General features: G+C 42.1%; 1 protein-coding gene across 1 annotated transcript in view; it reads right to left on the bottom strand.

Annotated features, from left to right (window-relative positions):
- The window catches only part of LOC150089448 (uncharacterized), a 105,229-nt gene extending 89,322 nt beyond the window's left edge, over positions 1–15,907 (bottom strand). Inside the window, exon 1 of the mRNA XM_090368603.1 lies at positions 15,692–15,907. Within this exon, the coding sequence (XP_090224729.1) occupies positions 15,692–15,788 (97 nt within the window). The 5' untranslated portion in view covers positions 15,789–15,907. The remainder of the gene's footprint in view (positions 1–15,691) is intronic.
- Between the last annotated feature and the right edge of the window lie 3,345 nt (positions 15,908–19,252).

Below are 19,252 nucleotides of genomic sequence, written 5' to 3'. Positions count from 1 at the left end.
CAGATCAACGTCCTTTCTGAAATAAAGCCTCCGGGCTTGTATGCAATACTCAAGATGTGATATGACCATTGCTTTATACGATAGGATAATCACCTCTTTATCCTTGTTGGCGAAATTCCTATATTTCATTGAGAAAACCTCATGAGCTTCCTTGGCAGTCTATCTGCAATGCTCAGAAAACTTCATATCTGACTGCACAATTACACCTAGGTCTTTTTCATTCCTCACTACCGTGAGTGTGGTACCACATAGTTAGCACGTTAATCCGGGATTACTACTCCTCATATGAGATTGCATTTGTCGATAATAAACTTCAATTGTCACTTCTCAGCCCATCTACTTAATTTGTCTAGATCTTGTTGCAGTATCATACTGTGAATTACTGTGATTAACCACCCTGCCAACTTTCATATCATTTGAAAACTTAGACATTAAGTCTGATATGCCCTTATCGATATCATTAATGAATACAGAAAACAACGAACCCAGCAGTGAACACTGGGGAACCGTGCTAATAACAACAATAGTCCAAGAGGAGCAGCGCCCATTATAACCACTCTCTGTCTTCTCCCACTTAACCACTCCCTTTATACAAACTTGCCCTTAATGCCACACTACTGTGATTTGTACTTCAGTCTTTTATGTGCAACAGTATCAAGAGCTTTTCTGAAACCTATGTATATGATGTCAATTTTTTTTCCATCCAGGTCCTTTGTTACTGTGTCATAGTACACGATCAAATCCATGCTATGATTGCAGAATAAACTGTTCCTGTCTAAATGGTCCTACATTACTTCTTTAACCAGTGATTCCATTATTTGCTCTGAACAGAAGTCAAGCTAACAGGTCTGTAATTGCTCATGTCACACTTTGTTTCTCCTTTGTGAACTGGAAATACATTCATACATCTCAGTCCACAGGGGCTTTTCCAGAATCCAAAGATGCTCTTATAATCGTAGCTAAAAGCTTACTTACCTCTTTTGCTGTCTTCCTTAATATAATTGGACAGATCCACACATCCCTGATGCCTTTTTTTACTTTTAGCTTCGACAATTTGTTCTCCCAAATAAGACAATATTCTCTAGAGTTAAGTTACACCAAACTTACTAAAACGAGTCTGCACGAGCAAGATGTACACTTTCATCACATTCTGTACCAGTTTTTAAGGCGCCTCCGTAGCCAGGTGGGAAGGAGCAGCAGTGCGTAGCACCCGCTTCTTGATTAGACCGCGGTTCGAGCCCGTCACCACCAAATACGGAGGATGCGGAAAGGTCAGGGAATGACCACCGCATATCCCGGAGCAATATGGCCTTAGCTGCTAATGCTCCTAAATAACAAACAACAACCAGTTTTAATTAAATTCTCCATTCGTTTTTAATAAAATTTTGTTGCACTGCAAACCATTTTAATTGTTAAGAGCTGGCGGTTAACTGATTTCTCCATTACTTTAGAAAGAGTAGAAGTAATTGCAATGGGACGATAATTGGATGGGAGAGATTTGTCACCCTTTTTAGGAACTGGCTGGATATGAGCAAATTTCCAAGCAGAAGGAAAAACACCTTTGGAATAAGAAAGTGAAAAAAGGCGGCAAAGAATAGGAGTAAGTTCAGGTTGCGGTCAATATCTTTGGCAAGGGACCAGAATGCTCGGCTACCATTAGGGCAAGAAGCAAGTTTTCTACTTCTGCCTTAAAATAAAACAATATTCCTTAAAAATTTCCAAAAATAGCCTATATTACCCTTTATTACCCTTTAAAAAAATAAAAAATAAATCCACAAAGTTTATTTTAAATCCATAATGAGATCGCAGATCCTCTACAAGGAAAATTACAATAAATTATTAGCATTTGTCCGATTTTACGAAAATTAGTGGGTCTCGACTACTCAAGTTGTTTGTCCAACTGTGATAAGAAGCCTTGACCGACAGATTTTTAAATACTTATTTAAACTATTTTACATATAGGTAATTCCCATTTGTTATAAAGTACGATTTAATTTGAGAACTCCAAAAATGTATCCAGCACCTAAGAAATTATATTCCAAGTTCAAAACCAATGTGAATTCCTTTCGATGTTACAGTGGTACAACTGGAACAAAACTTGCAAAATTACTCGATAACTACAAAATTAGTCGACACTCCATGCGGAAAAACCGACCTCTTACTGTGTATTTTCTAATATTTATTCTACAGTTTCCTCCATATCACTGCCATATTCCAATTCTAGTCAAACCAGAGATGAAAGCTTGGCTCATTTCTTATTCTGGTTGAGGAGGTTGTTACCGTCATTCGGCAGAACTGTCGTCATTTGAAAGACGACACTTCTGCTTGTCTAGATTTAGCGCCGCCAGCTGTACTCAAAACTGTATTTCACATAGCTCTAACTTCTATAACTTTGCTATACCTAAGCTCTATAACTTCTGTCTTTTACAAGGGTGCTATACCGCAGACCACATGCACTAATTTTAAATTACATATAGTGTTTTAGTTATGGAAATATTCTGTGACTTTAGGTAAACACAGGGGCGGACAAAAAAACTGCATCACCTTAAAAAAAAAAAGTAACATTTGTAGCGAAACGTATAAGATATTGTTTGATTACAATATCAAACAAAATAGGGGTCATTTTGTTTGTCGCAAAGCAAAGGTATTGAATCAGCCGTTTCAATAAATACGGCGTTGGAAGGTTTTTTTTTTTTTTTTTGATTTGGTAGTTGTTGGCGCATCGGCTTCTGCGGCCATATTGCACCTCCCAAGGTTTTTGCAGTACTTTGATCCAAGCCCGAGGCGGGAATCGAACCCGCGATCGTTGGAAGGGTATACACGCTCATTAGTATCCTGTTTTGCGCAGGTGTAAGCATGGCTCCATATGTTCAGTTGACACCAAGAAAAAAAAAAAAGTGTAGCTATTGCTCTGTCCCAGGAAGGGCTTTCTACGCTTGCTATTGCTGATAAAATAGGCTGCCACAAGCCAACAGTATCCCGGGTGCTGAAATTAAAGCGTGAAACGGGTGATGTGAAGAGAAGACCTTGATCAGTAAGTGAGCGACTACGCCTTCCCAAGTCGATATTTGAAACGGCTATGCCTTCGTAATCGCTATGCTAATGCTCCTGATCTAAAAATAGACTTTGATATGGCCTCTGGTGTTGAAACAAGTGCACGAACTAATCAGCTTTCGGAATGTGGTCTACATGCCTATCGGACCAAGAAGAAGCCTTTATGACCTAACAAATGAGGAAGAAGCGACTTGCTTGGGCTAAAACGCATGTTTCATGGACAAAAACAAGAGCAATGGGACACCGCCATCTTTTCTGACGAATCGAAATTCAACCTACATTTATTATTATTATTAGTGGATTTTTTTTTTGCGGATTCTAGGGTTCCCCCTCCATTCGCCGCTTTGTCTTCTTGTGGTGAGGAAGTGCCATCACCAGCCGTTTGTACGTAGTGTTGGAATATGTGAAGGTGTGATGGTTTTTTTTTTTTTTTTTGTGTTGAGTGGCCAATGTCAGGAGATTTAGCAACCAGCGGGCAATAAACACGAGTTTGATTGCCCCCCCATGTCTCACATGTGTAGCTGCACCAGAGGCAGGCCAGATTCATTTTTTTAGCTCCTGCTGGGCGTCCCCAGAACTGATGGCCTGGGGAAGCTCATGGAAATACAGGAAAGGAGAGTGGATGTATAACAGGGAGAAGATGGGAAAGTAGGGACTGGGGGGGAATATAGTGATAGAAAGATGGAAATGATAGTTAGATGCATCCACATAGAAGTAGGAAGGAGCAGTTGTTAGTTAAAGTGACAGAGTAGAGCACTAGATAGTAGGTCCAGGAATCCCACCCCCTCAGTAGAGTTCAGCAGTGCATACTGCACCCCAAGGTGAGATCAGTAGCTGAAATCCCACCCCTCAGTAGGAGAAGCAGGCAGTGAAGATTCCACCCCCCAGGTGGGGGTAAGCAGCGAAGATCCCACCCATCTGTAGGGGTCAGCAGGCAGCAAAGATCCTGCTCCAGTTGGGGTCAGCAGTAAAGTGTAAAGTGTGTTTAGGGTAAAAACGGCACCAGGGGTTTCCCCCATTCTCCGCGTAATTTACATTTTGGTGTGATACAGTTCACTCTAAAGGCCAGAGATTTAAAAGTATATGGATCTTGAGGTGTATGATGTCGTGTACCGTTGTTCTTCTGGCCATTTAGCCGCCAGACCCCTGCTGAGGCCTGGCGTTGCCCACACTTCGCCCCGTGGAGGCAGATCAGGTACACCAGTATTACAGTTATTTACTCTGGCAGGCCCTGCCACCTAGTTTTCTGAGATTTCAGTGGCTAGGACCTTAAAAAAAAAAAAAAAAAAAAAAAAAAAAAAAAAAAAAAATTACGTTTGCGTGGGTTGATCGCTAGATTGAAAGACCGAAATGTGGGCGAACTTAATTTGGGACTATTAAATTTTGATCTGTGGGGTATACGCTGGCGAGCAGATAGAGAGGGAAAGGAGACTGAAGACTAGGGGGAGAAAGACAGAAGAAATGGGATAAATAGAGGAGGCGACCCCATTACAAGTCAGTGGGGCATGCCCATGCCCCACCAGGAGGAAATCTGGGTTGGCGAGTAGGGGAGGAGGGGGAAAGAAAGATGGGTCCAGCAAGAGCGCCAGCACCGATTGCCATTATGGCTAGCATATGAAGAAAGCTCTGCGGTCTCATTGGGCTGGTTGGAATTCAGCTGAGTAGAAAGTCACTCATAAGGCTGCGTCCCGTCCGGGGGTAGGCCCACATATCGAGTGTGCACCTTTCGTGGGTTAGGTCCGGTTCGTGTGATCCTCTTATCATGTTGGTTTTTTGCTCTCTCTGAGGCAGTTAGTTGTTGGTTTGTATTATTTGCTGTCATAAGTTATTCACTCGAACGGAGGGGTGAAGTGGAAGTTTTTTTTTTTTTTTTCTGGCTAATGCTGCATAAGCTTGCTTTCTTGCATCATATGCCTCTACTAATGCTAATGCTAATTTTGTGGTTGTTGCTGTTGTGGTGGTGGATGCGCGAGAGTCCGCCTTCTTGTGAAGAGGTCTTGCGCATATTGAGTAAAGGCACTATAGATATCTTTTTCAGTTAGTATCAGATATTTCTGGTCTCGTAGCATTATTTGGGTGGTGGTTATAAATCGGCAGCGGAGATCCTCGTATAGTGGGCAGTCGTACATCAGGTGCCCCCATGTCTCGAGTAGACCGCAGTGGCATAGGGGGGTGTCACTCAATCCGAATCCATGGAGTTTCTCTTTTGGCGCCATGGCCGGTCAACAGGTAGGTGGCGAGAAGTCCAGGAGATAGCCAAGGTGGACAGTTTGGGTATACCAGTTGGATATAAGGAATAAATTTTTTGGTGATTTCACCTTTGGTTTATGTCTACCAGCGGTTTTGGCAGCTCTGGTTGAGATGTGCGAGGAGACGCTTGCGTTCCACTTTGTGGTCAGTTTCAGGGTCCACGGTGAAGTTCAGGTGGTTAGACTCCTGTCTCTTGGAGAGTTGATATGTTAGGCCGCGGAAGACTATTTCCAGGTCTAGGGGAAGAGTCCCTGTCAGGGCCTAGAGAGCGTGTGTGCTTACAGTATTGCAAGCTCTTGTAAGTAATATATACCGCTGCGTGGTGTCCAGTTTTCTTCTGTTGACGGCCGTGGTGGCCTTCCGGTACCACACGCCAGCGGCATACGTTATGGCAGGCAGGAATACGGTTTTATAGAAAAGCTTGAGGGCTCTCCTCCGCAGGCCCCAATCCTTGCGGGAGACCCTCATGAACAGAGCAGAGTATCTTCTGATCTTTTTCTGTATGTAGGTCAGATGAGGGGTGAATGAGAGGTTATTATCTAGGACAATCCAGAGGTGTTTTAGTTCCTTTGTGAGCTTAATTGTAGTGCCTTGGATGAGGATTTGGGGTGGTCTTCTGCTGTCCAGGGTACCTTTTAGCAGTACTGAGTTGGCCTTGGTTGAGGATATGCAGAGATTGTTTTCATCGGTCCACTTCTGTAAGGTGTCAATGGCAAGTAGCAGAAGTTTCTAGCCTGGCTCTGCTGTCCTCTCGCAGTACCAGGGTCAGGTCGTCCGCGTATGCCTGAGTTGCCACACGACCTAGGTCTAGGTTTAGGAAACCGTCGAGAACCATGTTAAAAAAGAGCGGACCCAAGACTGAGCCCTCGGGCAGCCTCTGATGGTCTGTCTGGAAATGGAACGATATGGAGTTTCTATGACAACCATTCTGTTGCCAAAACATGTTTTGACGCATTGGTATAGGTTGGCCTGGATGTTGGCCTTCCGGTGTCTGCTGAGGACGCTTGGCCACCACAGGGTGTCAAATGCCCTGGCAAAATCTATTGCGATTACAAGTAGATATTTATAGTTTGTTGTTTCAGCAGCTCTGGTAATGTTTTCCAGGGCATCCAGAGTGGAGCAGCCCCTCCTAAAGCCGAATTGATTCTGTGATTGTAGGCCTGCAGCCATGTAGGTTTCAATTCTATTTTTGAGGAGGTGTTCAAAGAGTTTACATAGCAACGAGAGAAGGGCTATCGGAATGTATGACTCCGGAAGGTCCTGTTGCTTGTTTGGACTTTTCAGGATTAAGTGCAATTTGGCAGTTCTCCAAGCTTGTGGAAAGCATCCCTCATTAAGGCAGTGATTAAAGAGGGTGAGTATTACCTCTGGAATTGTCTCGACGGCCTTCTTGACGATTTCAGCCTCCAGTAGGTCGATACCCGGTGATTTCTTGTTGCGCAGTTTTACTGCAGCAGTGTGAAGTTCGGTGATGGTCTTCCTTATTGGTGGTAGTACATTGTTTTGACATAATTGTTGCTGTTCTGGTGTAGTGGGAGTAATATGTCCCAGAAACATGCTGTCCAAGATGTTGTTGATATTATCCTGCCAGGTCTTGATGACTTCTCCCCTAGGGAGTTTGTTTGTCGTTATTCTGTAGACAACCCCCCCCCAGGGGTGCTCGTTTCCGGTCATAAAAACTAGTTGCTCCCATGAGCGCTGTTTCCTGAGTCGGATTAGAGCCGTGTACTCATTTCTTGCGGCGCGATAGTGGTCGCGGAGTTGGTCTATTTCTGCTGCTGGCCAGGAAAGTCGTGCTCTTTATAATAGACTTCTCCTTCTGTTCACCTCGCGTCTGAGCTGTTGTAGTTCCAGGGACCACCAGGGGACGGCCCTGGAGTTGGGTTTTTTCGTTTAATTGAGCGGTTTGCGGCGGCAGTGATGAGGTCCACCACGGCGGTTTGGTGCTGGCCCAGGCTCAGCCCCTCTATTTGGATGGTTTGTGCTGCTTCTCTTAAGGTAGTCTGAAAGAGTGGCCAGTCTGCCTTCTGTATGGCGTATCTATGTTGGATTTGTCGGGTTGGTTGTTGACTGTCTATGGTGCGTTGAAGCGCGAAGGTTATGACCCTGTGGTCCGATGTGGTCCAGCTTTCCTGACCATCCATCCCGAGAGGTAACCAGCCAGAGACTTTGGGGCGAGTGTAACATCAATTGTGGCTTCCCACATTGTGCTGGAAAAGGTGGTGGGGTTATTTGGCTGATTGAGTATAGTGAAGGTACTGTTTGCCAAGTACTCCTCTAGGTTGTCCATTTGTGGCCCTGCGATGCCCTGGGGTTTGGCTGAACCACGCCGGGGATCGACAGTTCACATCTGCTCCCACGACGATCCTGGCATTCTGGAATTCTGTGAGTAAACTCTGCAGGTACCTGGTAGCTGGGAGGATATCTCTCCCTGGGCGGCAGTACAATGAGACTGCATAGAATTCGCCGAGCGAGGTTATAATATGGGCACAGGCGGCCCAGGATGTACAGTAGCTGGAAATCTTGGTTACAGTGATACTAGGGTTCCTAACCAGGATGCAAGCCTAGGGGTTGTCTCTGATGTCCTGAACTATTTTGTAGGATAGTGTATATCCTCTCACCCCCCCCCCACCGGCTGTGCACATATGGCTTTTGGATAAGTAGGATGTCGAGGTTCTGTTCATTCGTTTTCTTGGTGAGTTGTCCGGCCACGGCCTTAGATCGCTGTGCGTTTAATTGCGCGAAGTTGGCCTGTCTAGGTTAAAAGGTGTAAGGCGTGCGTCCATAATCAATCCTCATTTGGTATGCACCCTTAGCTTTGATGTAGATGGGACACTGATTGTCCCTGAGTGAGTGGTCCGCTGGCATCTTCTGTGATTTACAGTTTGCACAGGTGGGCGGGTCATCTTTTTTACGGCAGGTGCCAAACTCATGGCCTTTCTCTGCACAGTGGCCGCAAGTAGGCTCTGTCTGGGCACAGATGTGAGTCGTATGTCCAAATCGACAGCAACGGAAGCATTTGGGAACAGACACATGCTCTTTGAAGCGATGGCTGCCCCAATGTATGAAAACCCTGGTTGTTTGGGCAATCGTTTTCCATGCCTCTGGTGTGAGTTCAACCACCCAATTTGTGTGGTCTCCTGTCCTGGATTTTGTTTGGAATTTTGGGGTGATCAGTGTCGCTGGTTCCATGTTTGGGTACTCATGCTAAAAGTTCCTGGAATATAGTTCCTCCTGCAGAGCTTCTAGTGTTAGATCCTTGTTGGTGTTAAAAATGCCTATACTGGGGCCCCTTTCTCTTGGAGGACATTGCCTCTAAACCAAGTGTCTGGATCCTCGGGTTGTTGAGGATTTCGTTTGCACCTTCCTTCGTCTGGGTTTCAAAGATGACACCAGTGTTCCTTACTTTTCGGATAGATTTGATGTTTGTAGTCTTTAGATCCTGTGAAACAAACCATTCTTCATAATGGTTTGTTTCACCTCTTTACTAGTCTGGTGTTGTGCTGTTGAGGTCGGTTTTAATATTACTAGGTGTGGAGTCGGCAGGAGCGTTTTTGCGTTTTGTAGTAGTTGCCACGCGTGGCAGTTGAGGAGAGGTATCTGGAGCCGTGGTCCTCAGTGCTTGTGCATATGTGGGTGCATGCTGTGGCATTTGTTTTGCCCCGCATTCAGCGTAGGCTTGCAGTTTAACATTGGCCCTTTCGCTCTCGAGGTAGGCTTATTATTCCACAATGTTATTATTTGAGCCCCTAGTGCAGTGGTGACTCTGTTTGCTCTTTAAAGAGGGATTCTAGAGCAGTTTTCAGGAACAGGGATTTTTCATGTATTGTACCCTCGGGTAAGGTAGGATCCAGGGAGGTTTCCTGTGTCTTGTCATCGCTAGTCTTCTTTGTCGCAATCGCTGTGAGGTTTTCCTACATTTCCCTTATCTCCGTCTCGGAACGGGTTTTTATTTCAAATTTTGGTATCGAGCCTTTATCGTTTTTTTTCTTACCTGTTTGGGGGGTCCCGGAACGAGGATCCATCCCTTCGTTTTTTTGGTTTGTGATGATAGTGCATTCGTCGCCTTGGGTTTCCCTAAGAGGATCTCTGCTTTTGTCCATATTCCTCTCCATATCACTATTTCCGGATGATCGAGATTGGCGGTTTATCAGGATTTCCTCTCTACTATCAAGAAGCACTGTGAGAGTTATGAAAAATGAAATCAGCCACAACTGCGTAGCACAAAAAGAAGGCGAGTTGTGAGCCTTTAAGTTATTGGGCTATCCCCCTCAGTCACTTGTGGGGGGGAGGAAATATCTGGGTGCAAAAATAGCCCTAGAACAACGGGACTACTTCCCTATGGGGTTTCTGGGCGCAGCGAACCCGATGGTGGCATTAAAAAGACAGTAGAATCTACCAGAGAAAAGTTCAGCCTTTACCATGGAAAGTCTATGGCAGAGGGGGGGGAGCACACAAAAGTCATTATTTTTGTTTAAAACTCGCACACAGTTTAGTAGGAAGTGTTGGGACACATATGTTGTCCAAGTTTACAACCACCGTTGCACCTCCCAAGTCAAGATCAAGGTAGAAACGTGGCGATCGCGTTATATCGGTCGCCTCTCTCTATATTCCAAATGTCAGCCACATGGTGACCATGCGGTCTGACACAAAGAATACAAATAGTGACGCTTCTAACCAGCCAAACTCCCAACAAAGCACAGAAAGTTTTCTCACCTTGAGAGTCCACTGGAGTTGAAGAATCACTGTATATACTTTTGATGAGAAAAACACTTTAAACTGAAATCCACGAGCGTGAAATGAACAACGTGTCTGGCAGCCATATTGACGATCGTGAAGGCGGCCATATTGGCTCTACGCATACGGGCTACATACAGGCACAACGCTATCATATGTAAGAATTAAAAACTACCATAAATCTTTAAATCCGCACAGAATTTCATATAAAATCACCTGATGATTCAGTATCGTTAGTTCTTCAAGTCCAGATCTTTAGCGAAGAGTAAATCCATGTTTAATCGGCACAAAAATCACTTATTAATCAGAGCACATAGAAACGTGCCCGCACGGTCGAAATTGCAGTGTGGCTCGGATATTATGTAAATTGCAAAAGTCATGTAATATATTTCCAAAGCAAAATAAAAAGCAAATATAAACAATTTGTTAACACATAAATATAAACACTCACAAATAATCTCTTTTCCAACGGGATTTCTGAGCTCGCTGCTTCTTAAATTACAATGATTCTTGGACAAATCATGGATAAACAAACTCCCAGTTCCTCAACAACAGAAATAAGTTAATCACTTTTTTTGTTTTTATATTTGCCAAAGCAGAAAAGCCAAATATACACATATATGCAATTTGGAATATTGCAGCAAGATGGCAAGTGCTTTTCATCCTAAATTTTAATATTCCTTGGAAGCCTGACCCCAAAAGTCATTCAGTGGGACTTCTTTATGCTTCATGTTTAGGGATCTGTTATTATGCATTTAAACAAATTTGTTTTCCTCTTGGGTATTGAATTCTTGAGTTTCCACTAAAAGATCTCTAACACAATTGTAATTTTCAAAGTCTAAATCTGGAAAATAGAGCCCTCAGTTACTTTTTTAGCATTTTTAAAGGGTCTAATATCAGTGGACATATTTCTGCTCTATTTAACTCAACTGTAAGTGGAAACATTTCTAGTTGACTATTGCTAACACGCTCTATTTAGCTGTTAATTTTTTCTAATATTGCAGAAAGTTTATTGAAAAAGGTTAATACATTTTTAACCTGCTCTTGCATAGCTGTATTAGCCTTATTCCAATGTGCAAATATGTCCCAAAGATAGGCTATTTTAATTTACCTTTTGTGTCACTATGTAATAAATCACAAAAGATAAGCATATTTTAATTGATTATAAAAAAGTTCCTTTCTTAACTTGCAAACGCTCTTCTGAATCTTATGAGACTCTTGTATTCAAATTCCATTGACTTACATAAGTTTAAAAAAATCCGAGAAGACTTTACTGGCCTACTTTCAACGTGGCTCGGATGTGAAGCGATATATCAGAAGACGAAAATCGGAAGCATACCATCCTGACTGCATTACACCGACTGTAAAGTTCTCCGCCAATCAGATGGTCTGGGGATGCATAACAAGCAAAGGGGTGGGACGAATTAAATTTATTAACAGAACGGTGAATGCAGAAACCTACACTGCTATCTTGGAGGAGTGCTTGAAACCCGTTATTAGGGATCACCACACAGACGTCCAAAACTGTATTTTTCAACAGGACTCCGCACCTTGCCACACAGCAAAATTGGTAAGTTTTATGCTATTTAGATTTAATGAGTTTATCTTCTTGTCTCATAAGGCTCAAAACATAGCAATGTTTTCCCTCGTTTTTCTCCCTTAAGGTGCAGTCCTGCCTCAGAAATGATGGCATTACAGTGTTGGACTGGCCAGGTAACAGTACAGATTTGAACCCTATTGAAAATTTCTGGTACATAATGTCGTCTAAAATTGCGCAGAAGAAGCCAAGTAAGGTTCAGCTGTAGGAGAGCATTGTAAGGGTGTGGTACCACGAAACTGGGTAACCGTATATCCAGAGGTTGATTAACTCTATGCGAGATCGTTGAAAGGCTGTAATTGCAGTTCGAGGAGGAACAACAAATTATTGAGGACTTAGTTTGCTGATTTACAGTGCATAATACTATTACGTTAACTTGTCATTTCAGTTTGTACACGTAAATGCAATAAAATGTATATTTGGTTGTCATGATTGTCATTTGCATGATTTCTCATATTTCCATTAATTACGCATTTTACCCTTGGGGAAGATATTTATGGCAATTAGGTATATCAGGTGGAGTCTTTTATTGGATTTCATTCACAGAGATATATCCCATCTAACAAATGCATTTCGAACATTTCTGCAACCCACAATGTAGCGCAATTTGCAAATTTGCAAATTGTGCTGCATTGTGGGTTGGCGAAACCCACATTATTTGCAAAATTCACAAGTGATGCAGCTTTTGTCCGCCACTACATCTGGCCACCTTTCTTCATATAGCGCTTTGTTCGGACTTTCAGTCTGTTATGTATATCTTTTATTAAATAAATACATTTCTTATATATTAAATTTTTTGCATTAAAGCAACTGGGGTTATGATATGTACTGCATTATGTCCGTAAATTACGCGTGTTCTGTTTTACTGGATGAAAAACCTGAGTTTCCGTGGGCCGTGCAACCCTCGAATAATTCTGCAAGAAAGTGAAAAATAAAAAAAATTAAAAAAGTCCATAAGAAACCATCCGCCTTGACGGTTTGGTACCAAGATTTGTTCACCCTATCTGGAAGTTAGCGATCGTTTATAAGTCGTAATCCAGCATATCTTTTACGCGGATAAATTATCGTAATATATTTTTAAAAAATATATTATCGATCGTGTTAAAAATATTTGAAATTAAAATATCCTGTTTTAATTTGAAGTACGGTTTCTCGTACTTCATATATAATGTATAATATATAACGGCATAAAAATATATTGTGCTATTGTTTTTTTCATGTTCTGCATAATAAATAAATAAATACTACGAAAGTGAGATTAGGGATGGGACAAGGTGCTTATTTGTGGATCAGTTAAGTTAAGGGTTGCTAAGTAAAAAAAAAAAATAATAATGCAAACCACTAACTCAGAATGCTGAAAAGAGCATAGCAATAGCATATGAAGTAAAGGAGTCAGTGTGTGAAATATATACAGGGTGTCTCAAAAATACACGGCATAACTTCAGGAATGAGTTCCTCATATGTAGACAATAATATAAACAATATTTTATATCAACATAGTTCCGGAAATGCTTGGTTCCCGAGTTATTAACCGGAATGTCTTATCTCCCGCAGGTCTTATCTCTTTCATCACAAAGTACTGACAGAATCTGGTGGTTTTCCATTCCGACCATGTACTCAAATCAGGAGCAAGCAGATATGCACTTTATGTACGGTTTGGCGGAAGGCAATGCTCTGGAGGCTCGTCGTTTGTACTACGAAAGGTTCCCAGAACCAAGGTGTCCAGAAAACGTTTGAAGGTATCCATCGCCGCCTTTGTGAACATGGGACCTTTACACCTCGTGCTGCCGACAGAGGACGACCAAGATATACGACTCCTGAAGTAGAGGAGGAGATTTTGGATGTTGTGCATGCCACTCCTGGAATCAGCACACGCAGAATAGCAGTACAACTGGCTGTTCAACGTTCGATTATTTGGAGAGTGTTGCGAGAACACCAACAGAATCTTTACCATCTACAACGGGTACAGGCCTTGTCACCAGCAAATTACCCTGCGCGAGTAATGTTCTGCCAGTGGTTCTTGCAGCAGCGTGGTACAACTCCTCACTTTCCTGCCTTAGTGATATTCACAGATGAAGCACAGTTCATACGAGACGGAATCCAAAACTTTCACAATCAGCATGTATGGGCTGAGGAAAACCCACATGCAATTCTTCGATCATATCATCAACAGCGGTTCAGCCTCAACATCTGGGCGGGTGTTTTTGATGATAAGTTTGGGCCCCATGTACTTTCAAACAAACTCATAGGGCAGGCGTACAGAAACTTTCTGGAAAACAACATGCCTGATTTCTTGGACGACACGCCACTGATCATTCGTCAACAAGCACACTTCATGCACGATGGCGCTCAAGCACATTTCAGCCGCCTAGCACGCAATTAACTGAATCGAAGGTTTCCTGGTTGGTGGATAGGTAGAGGTGGACCAACTGCCTGGCCTCCACGCTCACTGATTTAAACCCACTACATTTCTTCTTGTGGGGCCATTTAAAGTCATGGGTGTATTCGACTCCAGTAACTGATGTGGAAACTCTCCGCAATCGAATTGTGGCAGTTTGTGAGACAATACAAAACATGCCAGGAATTTGGCATCGTCTTCGCGAGTCCATGAGACGTCGATGTGAGGCCTGTCAAGCAGAAGATGGAAATTTTGAACAATTACTATAAGGTGATGTGAACAGTTATGTAGCACACGCTTATTGATTAGATCGGGGTTAGAGCCCGTCACCACCAAATATGGAGGATGCGGAAAGGTCAGGGAATGATCACCGCATATTCCTGGAGCAATATGGACTTAGTTGCTAATGCTCCTAAAAACCAAATAACAAACAAACAAACATTTAAGTGTCACAGACAGACCAAAACTCGGAAATCAAGCATTTCCGAAACTATGTTGATATAAAATATTTTTATTGTCTACATATGAGGAACTCATTCCTGAAGTTATGCCGTGTATTTTTGAGACACCCTGTATATATATGTGTGATTCCCAATGCATGTGCATGATCAATCAAAATGGAAGTTTAGAAGAAATGGAGTAAATATTGAATGATAAGAATTAAATTTGCATTGTTGTCAGTGTGCAGAATCCGGAAAATGCTCTCGATTAAGTGAGTGAGTTTTAGAAATAGCATCAGATAAGAAAAGTTTTCTGTAATCACACAGAATAATCTGTGTCAACAAATTGTTTCGTACATATCTTAACTGCACACACATCTCTCTCTCTCTCTCTCTCGCTCTCTGTGTGTGTTACACGCATGTAGAACTGCAAGCGCACGCACAAGTTTTCATTCACTACAACTATATGTGTAGGCTCCACCCAAGATGTCTCATCAGAGGAAGGAAAAGTGGAGAGGTGTGGACACACCCACTCTTATCAGATAATCGGCAACTGTGATGCAGTTCATGCAAGAACACTGAACTCGTTCCATGGTCACCAACTTAGATACAGGGATTTTTGATTTGTGAGAAAACAAAATTTAAAAAAAAAAAACAACACGCGTTTCTAGGACTAATCGCATGTCACATATGTCGTTACGTTTCATGTGTTGTTTTAAACGTTATCCTTCTTAAAAAATAAGAATGCATTCTGGATGATTTCGTACTGTGGTAGGAAATCATCCGGTTGATATCTTATATTCCGGTGGTGCCAATATCTGCATCCCCAGACGTCAATGCAGGCGTCTGGATAGGATATGCATTCGATAATCGATGTAGGCCTCCCCATCTTCCACTGCAGATGAATTAAGCTTCGGATGTAAATGAGTAAGAGAAGCATACAACGATGAAATCCAATGTCTAATCATTAGAGATTTTTTTACGGTTGCACGAGAGAGTTCCGCGCATTTGACAGATCCAGTGATTCATTAGGGGATTTCCAGAATACCTCTAAAAATTCATTGGAGAGTATTGTGTTGTTCCATGAAGATGTATTGAAGGAGTTTCCAAAAACGTGAATGCGATCTTGGTTTGGAATTTTATTGAATGCAAACGATGGAATAAATAGGCGATTTAATGGAACATCCAAGTGACAATGAAAAATATCTTACTTACCGCTCTCACAAACACATGGAGTCACGGACCGTCTGTCTGCGACCTTTCTCCTTCGAAACAACCAAAACATAGCTGTCCACCGTCTTTTGTCGAACATTCACAAAGTGGTTCTAGGGATAGCTTACAAAACGTAAAGGCTGATGCTTCTCTGGTTAATCCATTTAGTTATGGAGACAGCAGTTGGAGAAGCGACTGATCTCAGCCGCCTGCTTCTGATCTGTCAGGTCGGCTACTGCTGTGCTCTCTCTCTCTCTCTCGACAGCGGAGGATCGCTCGTGATCGACCGCGACTGACGTCACCGACGGGTCATTCAGCTAGTAGAGGCGGCGCCGGAAGACGGAGAGAAGACTTGAGAATACACAGTCATGAATAAATAAGATGAGTTTACTAGCTGACGTCACGCTATTCCCCATCCAATTACACTAGAAAACTTTTAATCTTGGGAAATTAAATGGGTTCGTGTTTGGATTCTGCAGATTGCTACTAGTGTGTGTGTGCGCGCACGCGCGTGCGTGTTTGTGTGGAGTAGACTTACAATTAGCTGAAGTTTGCATGTAAATCATTTCCATATCCCTTAAAAACTATTCAGTTGCTCTCAGAAAAACGTAGAGAATAAAAGCTAGAGAAGTTGGACAGAGTTCAAATTCACAAAAATTTATTCCCTTCAATAAGACAGCATTCCATAGTGTACCGTTCTCTTCTTTCCTTAAAAAAATTTTTGTAACTTAACTGAAATCTTACACATTACACCCATATTTCATAGATAAGATAAGAGACGGACAAAGACCTTACACAATACTATGGCCGATTGAGGTTATGATACTACTGTCATGAATTGCGCTGCTAAAAATCAGTAGAATAGCGAAACTGACGTACAACTAGGCCCATCACCTCGGCGGAACTATAAGAATCAGGAAGATTTAACTGGTTTGGTATGGTGTGGCTGTTAAAGTACTTGTAGTGGTGATGGTGGGGAAAGGGATCGTAAATTTCCTGGTGTCCGAGAATTTATAGTTAAGTCTCTGAAGCAGTATCTCCTTTTTCAGATCTATTTATCTGTAATATGATGTCCTGAAGTTCTAAAGTAATATTTAAGGAGTTATTGATTTAACTTTAAGCAAAACTTCTTACTTTACTAGTGGAATTTAATAAGTGAAAGTTACAGGAAAATTCAAACTGATTTACGTTCAACGAATTCTGACCAGGAAAGCAGAAAACCAAATCAATTTATTTTTGGGGAATAGCAGTAGCTGACAAACAACGGAAGAGTTCAGTTGTCCTGATATGTATAATAGCAACAATCAGTTTCTCCATATCAATGAAACGGTTTGAGTTCACGTATGAGGATAAACGAAAGGGCAAAGTACTCTGATAATTGTACGAGAATTCATATATGAATTAAATTTTAGCTATGAGGATCACTCAAAAGTTATCAACCTCAGTAAAAAAGAAGCAGCACAATTTTTAAAAAAAAAATTAATGTATATCCCCATTGAGTTCAATACATGTCCTCCATTTGAGAGCAGACAAGAAATATCTGAAGATAAGTGTTTTTTTTTTTTTTTCCAAGGAAAAAAATAGTTGTGGTGGTCTCTAAAGAAAGCTTTTTAGAGCTTCTTTGAAATCATTATCATTTCACTCTAAGATTCCGAAATCTCTCAGAGCAGCAATTGCTTTATGGGACATGTGTACAGGAGTATTGTCATAAAGAAGCAGGCCATCTTGTGTTAATTTCCCTTTTAAAAGAAAAGAGAAAGTTTTTCCACTTGATGGGCTCTACCACCCTAAGCACTTTCTACTGCTCTTAACAGTCCCGCTAGTGGAGGGTGGGTTTAACACTCTGTCCCTTTAACTTCTAATTCCTGATGGAAGTCTTCCTACCATCCACTCTCTTCGCCTTCACCGATTATTCATAACTGCAACTGTTCCCCCCCCCTGCGCGCCCTTTCAAACAAAAACCTTTTTTTAGGGATCAAGCCAGAGAACTTGATCCCTACAACCTGGCCTGTCTCCCCTTGCCTGGTACAGTAACTAGGGGTCGGTGTTATTCCATGGGACCCTAGTCTAAGAGACCAGATGAACAACATAACCCTACACTACACTACATAAACCACATATCATTCACATTAACTGGCCTTTACAGGATTCTGTATTCAACACAAGAGAATTGATTGCGAAGTTGTGGGAAACACCGGTGCCGCTTGATCCTAAATACTACGTACTATGATCAATTCGCGTTTCGTCCCCATTACAATTCTTTAAAGAAACCATTGCAAATCTGCATCAAGCAAGTGTAAACGTCCCTCACAAATTTCAGCCCCGCACTATTTCTGAAATGGTGTAAACATTCTTGGCACCCAGCGAGAACTGACCTTGACATGCTCAGTACTGCTGACCCCTCAGAATTATAACTTTCTCTGGCAATCATAGACACTTTAATACGTGTCTCTCGCATAATCGGCGCCTCCGTAGCCAGGTGGGCAGGAACAGCAGTGCGTAGTACACGCTTCTGGATTAGATTGGGGTTCGAGCCCGTGACCATCAAATACGGAGGATGCGGAAAGGTCAGGGAATGACCACCGCATATCCCCGGAGCCTTAGTTGCTAATGTTCCTAAAAACCGAACAAACAACAATCTCGGATAATCAGGTCTTCAATTCAATTTTATTTTATTTATTTATTTTTTTTTTTTTGTAGACACTTTAATACGTGTTGTCACTTCTGTGGGTCGTGCTGAGCGGGGTTATCTTCTATGAATCAACCCCAGTTAAACTGCTTAGACCAAAATTTTATCTAGTATGCAGAAGGGGTAACATCATGTACAACTTACTTGCGTTCATGAATAACTCTTGATCCATTCCCTTCTTTTGTTAAAAATTTGGTGATGGTCCGATGTTTCCAATTTCGTGACATCCAAATTTTCCTTTGGGTTGGCTAATTTAAATCTCTTCTGTTCTTCCGTACTTCACTTCACTGGGCCGGATCAGCGCAAATAGGATACAGACATTTATGAGGGCCGACCGGGCTAGCCGAGTGGGTAAAGTACCTGCCCGGCAACCCAAAGGTCGCGGGTTCGATTCCCGCCTCGGGCTTGGATCAAAAGTACTGCAAAAACCTTGGGAGGTGCAATATGGCCACAGAAGCCGATGCGCCAACAACTACCAAATCAAAAAAAAAAAAAAAAAAAAAAACATTTATGAGAGTACGATAAAGCTATAGTTTATTATTTTTTTTAAAGCAAGCATTTTTATAATCAAAGTTAATAATTTATTGAATGCCTCAAGATTGTTTTAATCAATAGTTGGCGATGTTCGGAAGAATTGTTTTTCTTTTTTTTTTCCAGAGAGGAGAACTGTGCCTGACTAACTCGGTCACGGTATGAAAATGGTTGATAACAATACTTTCCAACCTTACAGGAACAGAAAATAAGCCTTTTCCACACAGTACGTAACCACTGCGTTACTTGAGAAGGACCCCTAAAACGGCAGTATCAATTAGTAGTTAGCAAGTTCCGTTTAAAAGTGCTTTGTTATAACGTGCACACGTTGATCCTGAATAAAA

This window comes from Mastigoproctus giganteus, chromosome 2 (assembly GCF_048544385.1).
Source record: "Mastigoproctus giganteus isolate SK-2022 chromosome 2, ASM4854438v1, whole genome shotgun sequence".
Taxonomy (NCBI): domain Eukaryota; kingdom Metazoa; phylum Arthropoda; class Arachnida; order Uropygi; family Thelyphonidae; genus Mastigoproctus; species Mastigoproctus giganteus.
This window is presented reverse-complemented; position numbering and strand designations above follow the sequence as displayed.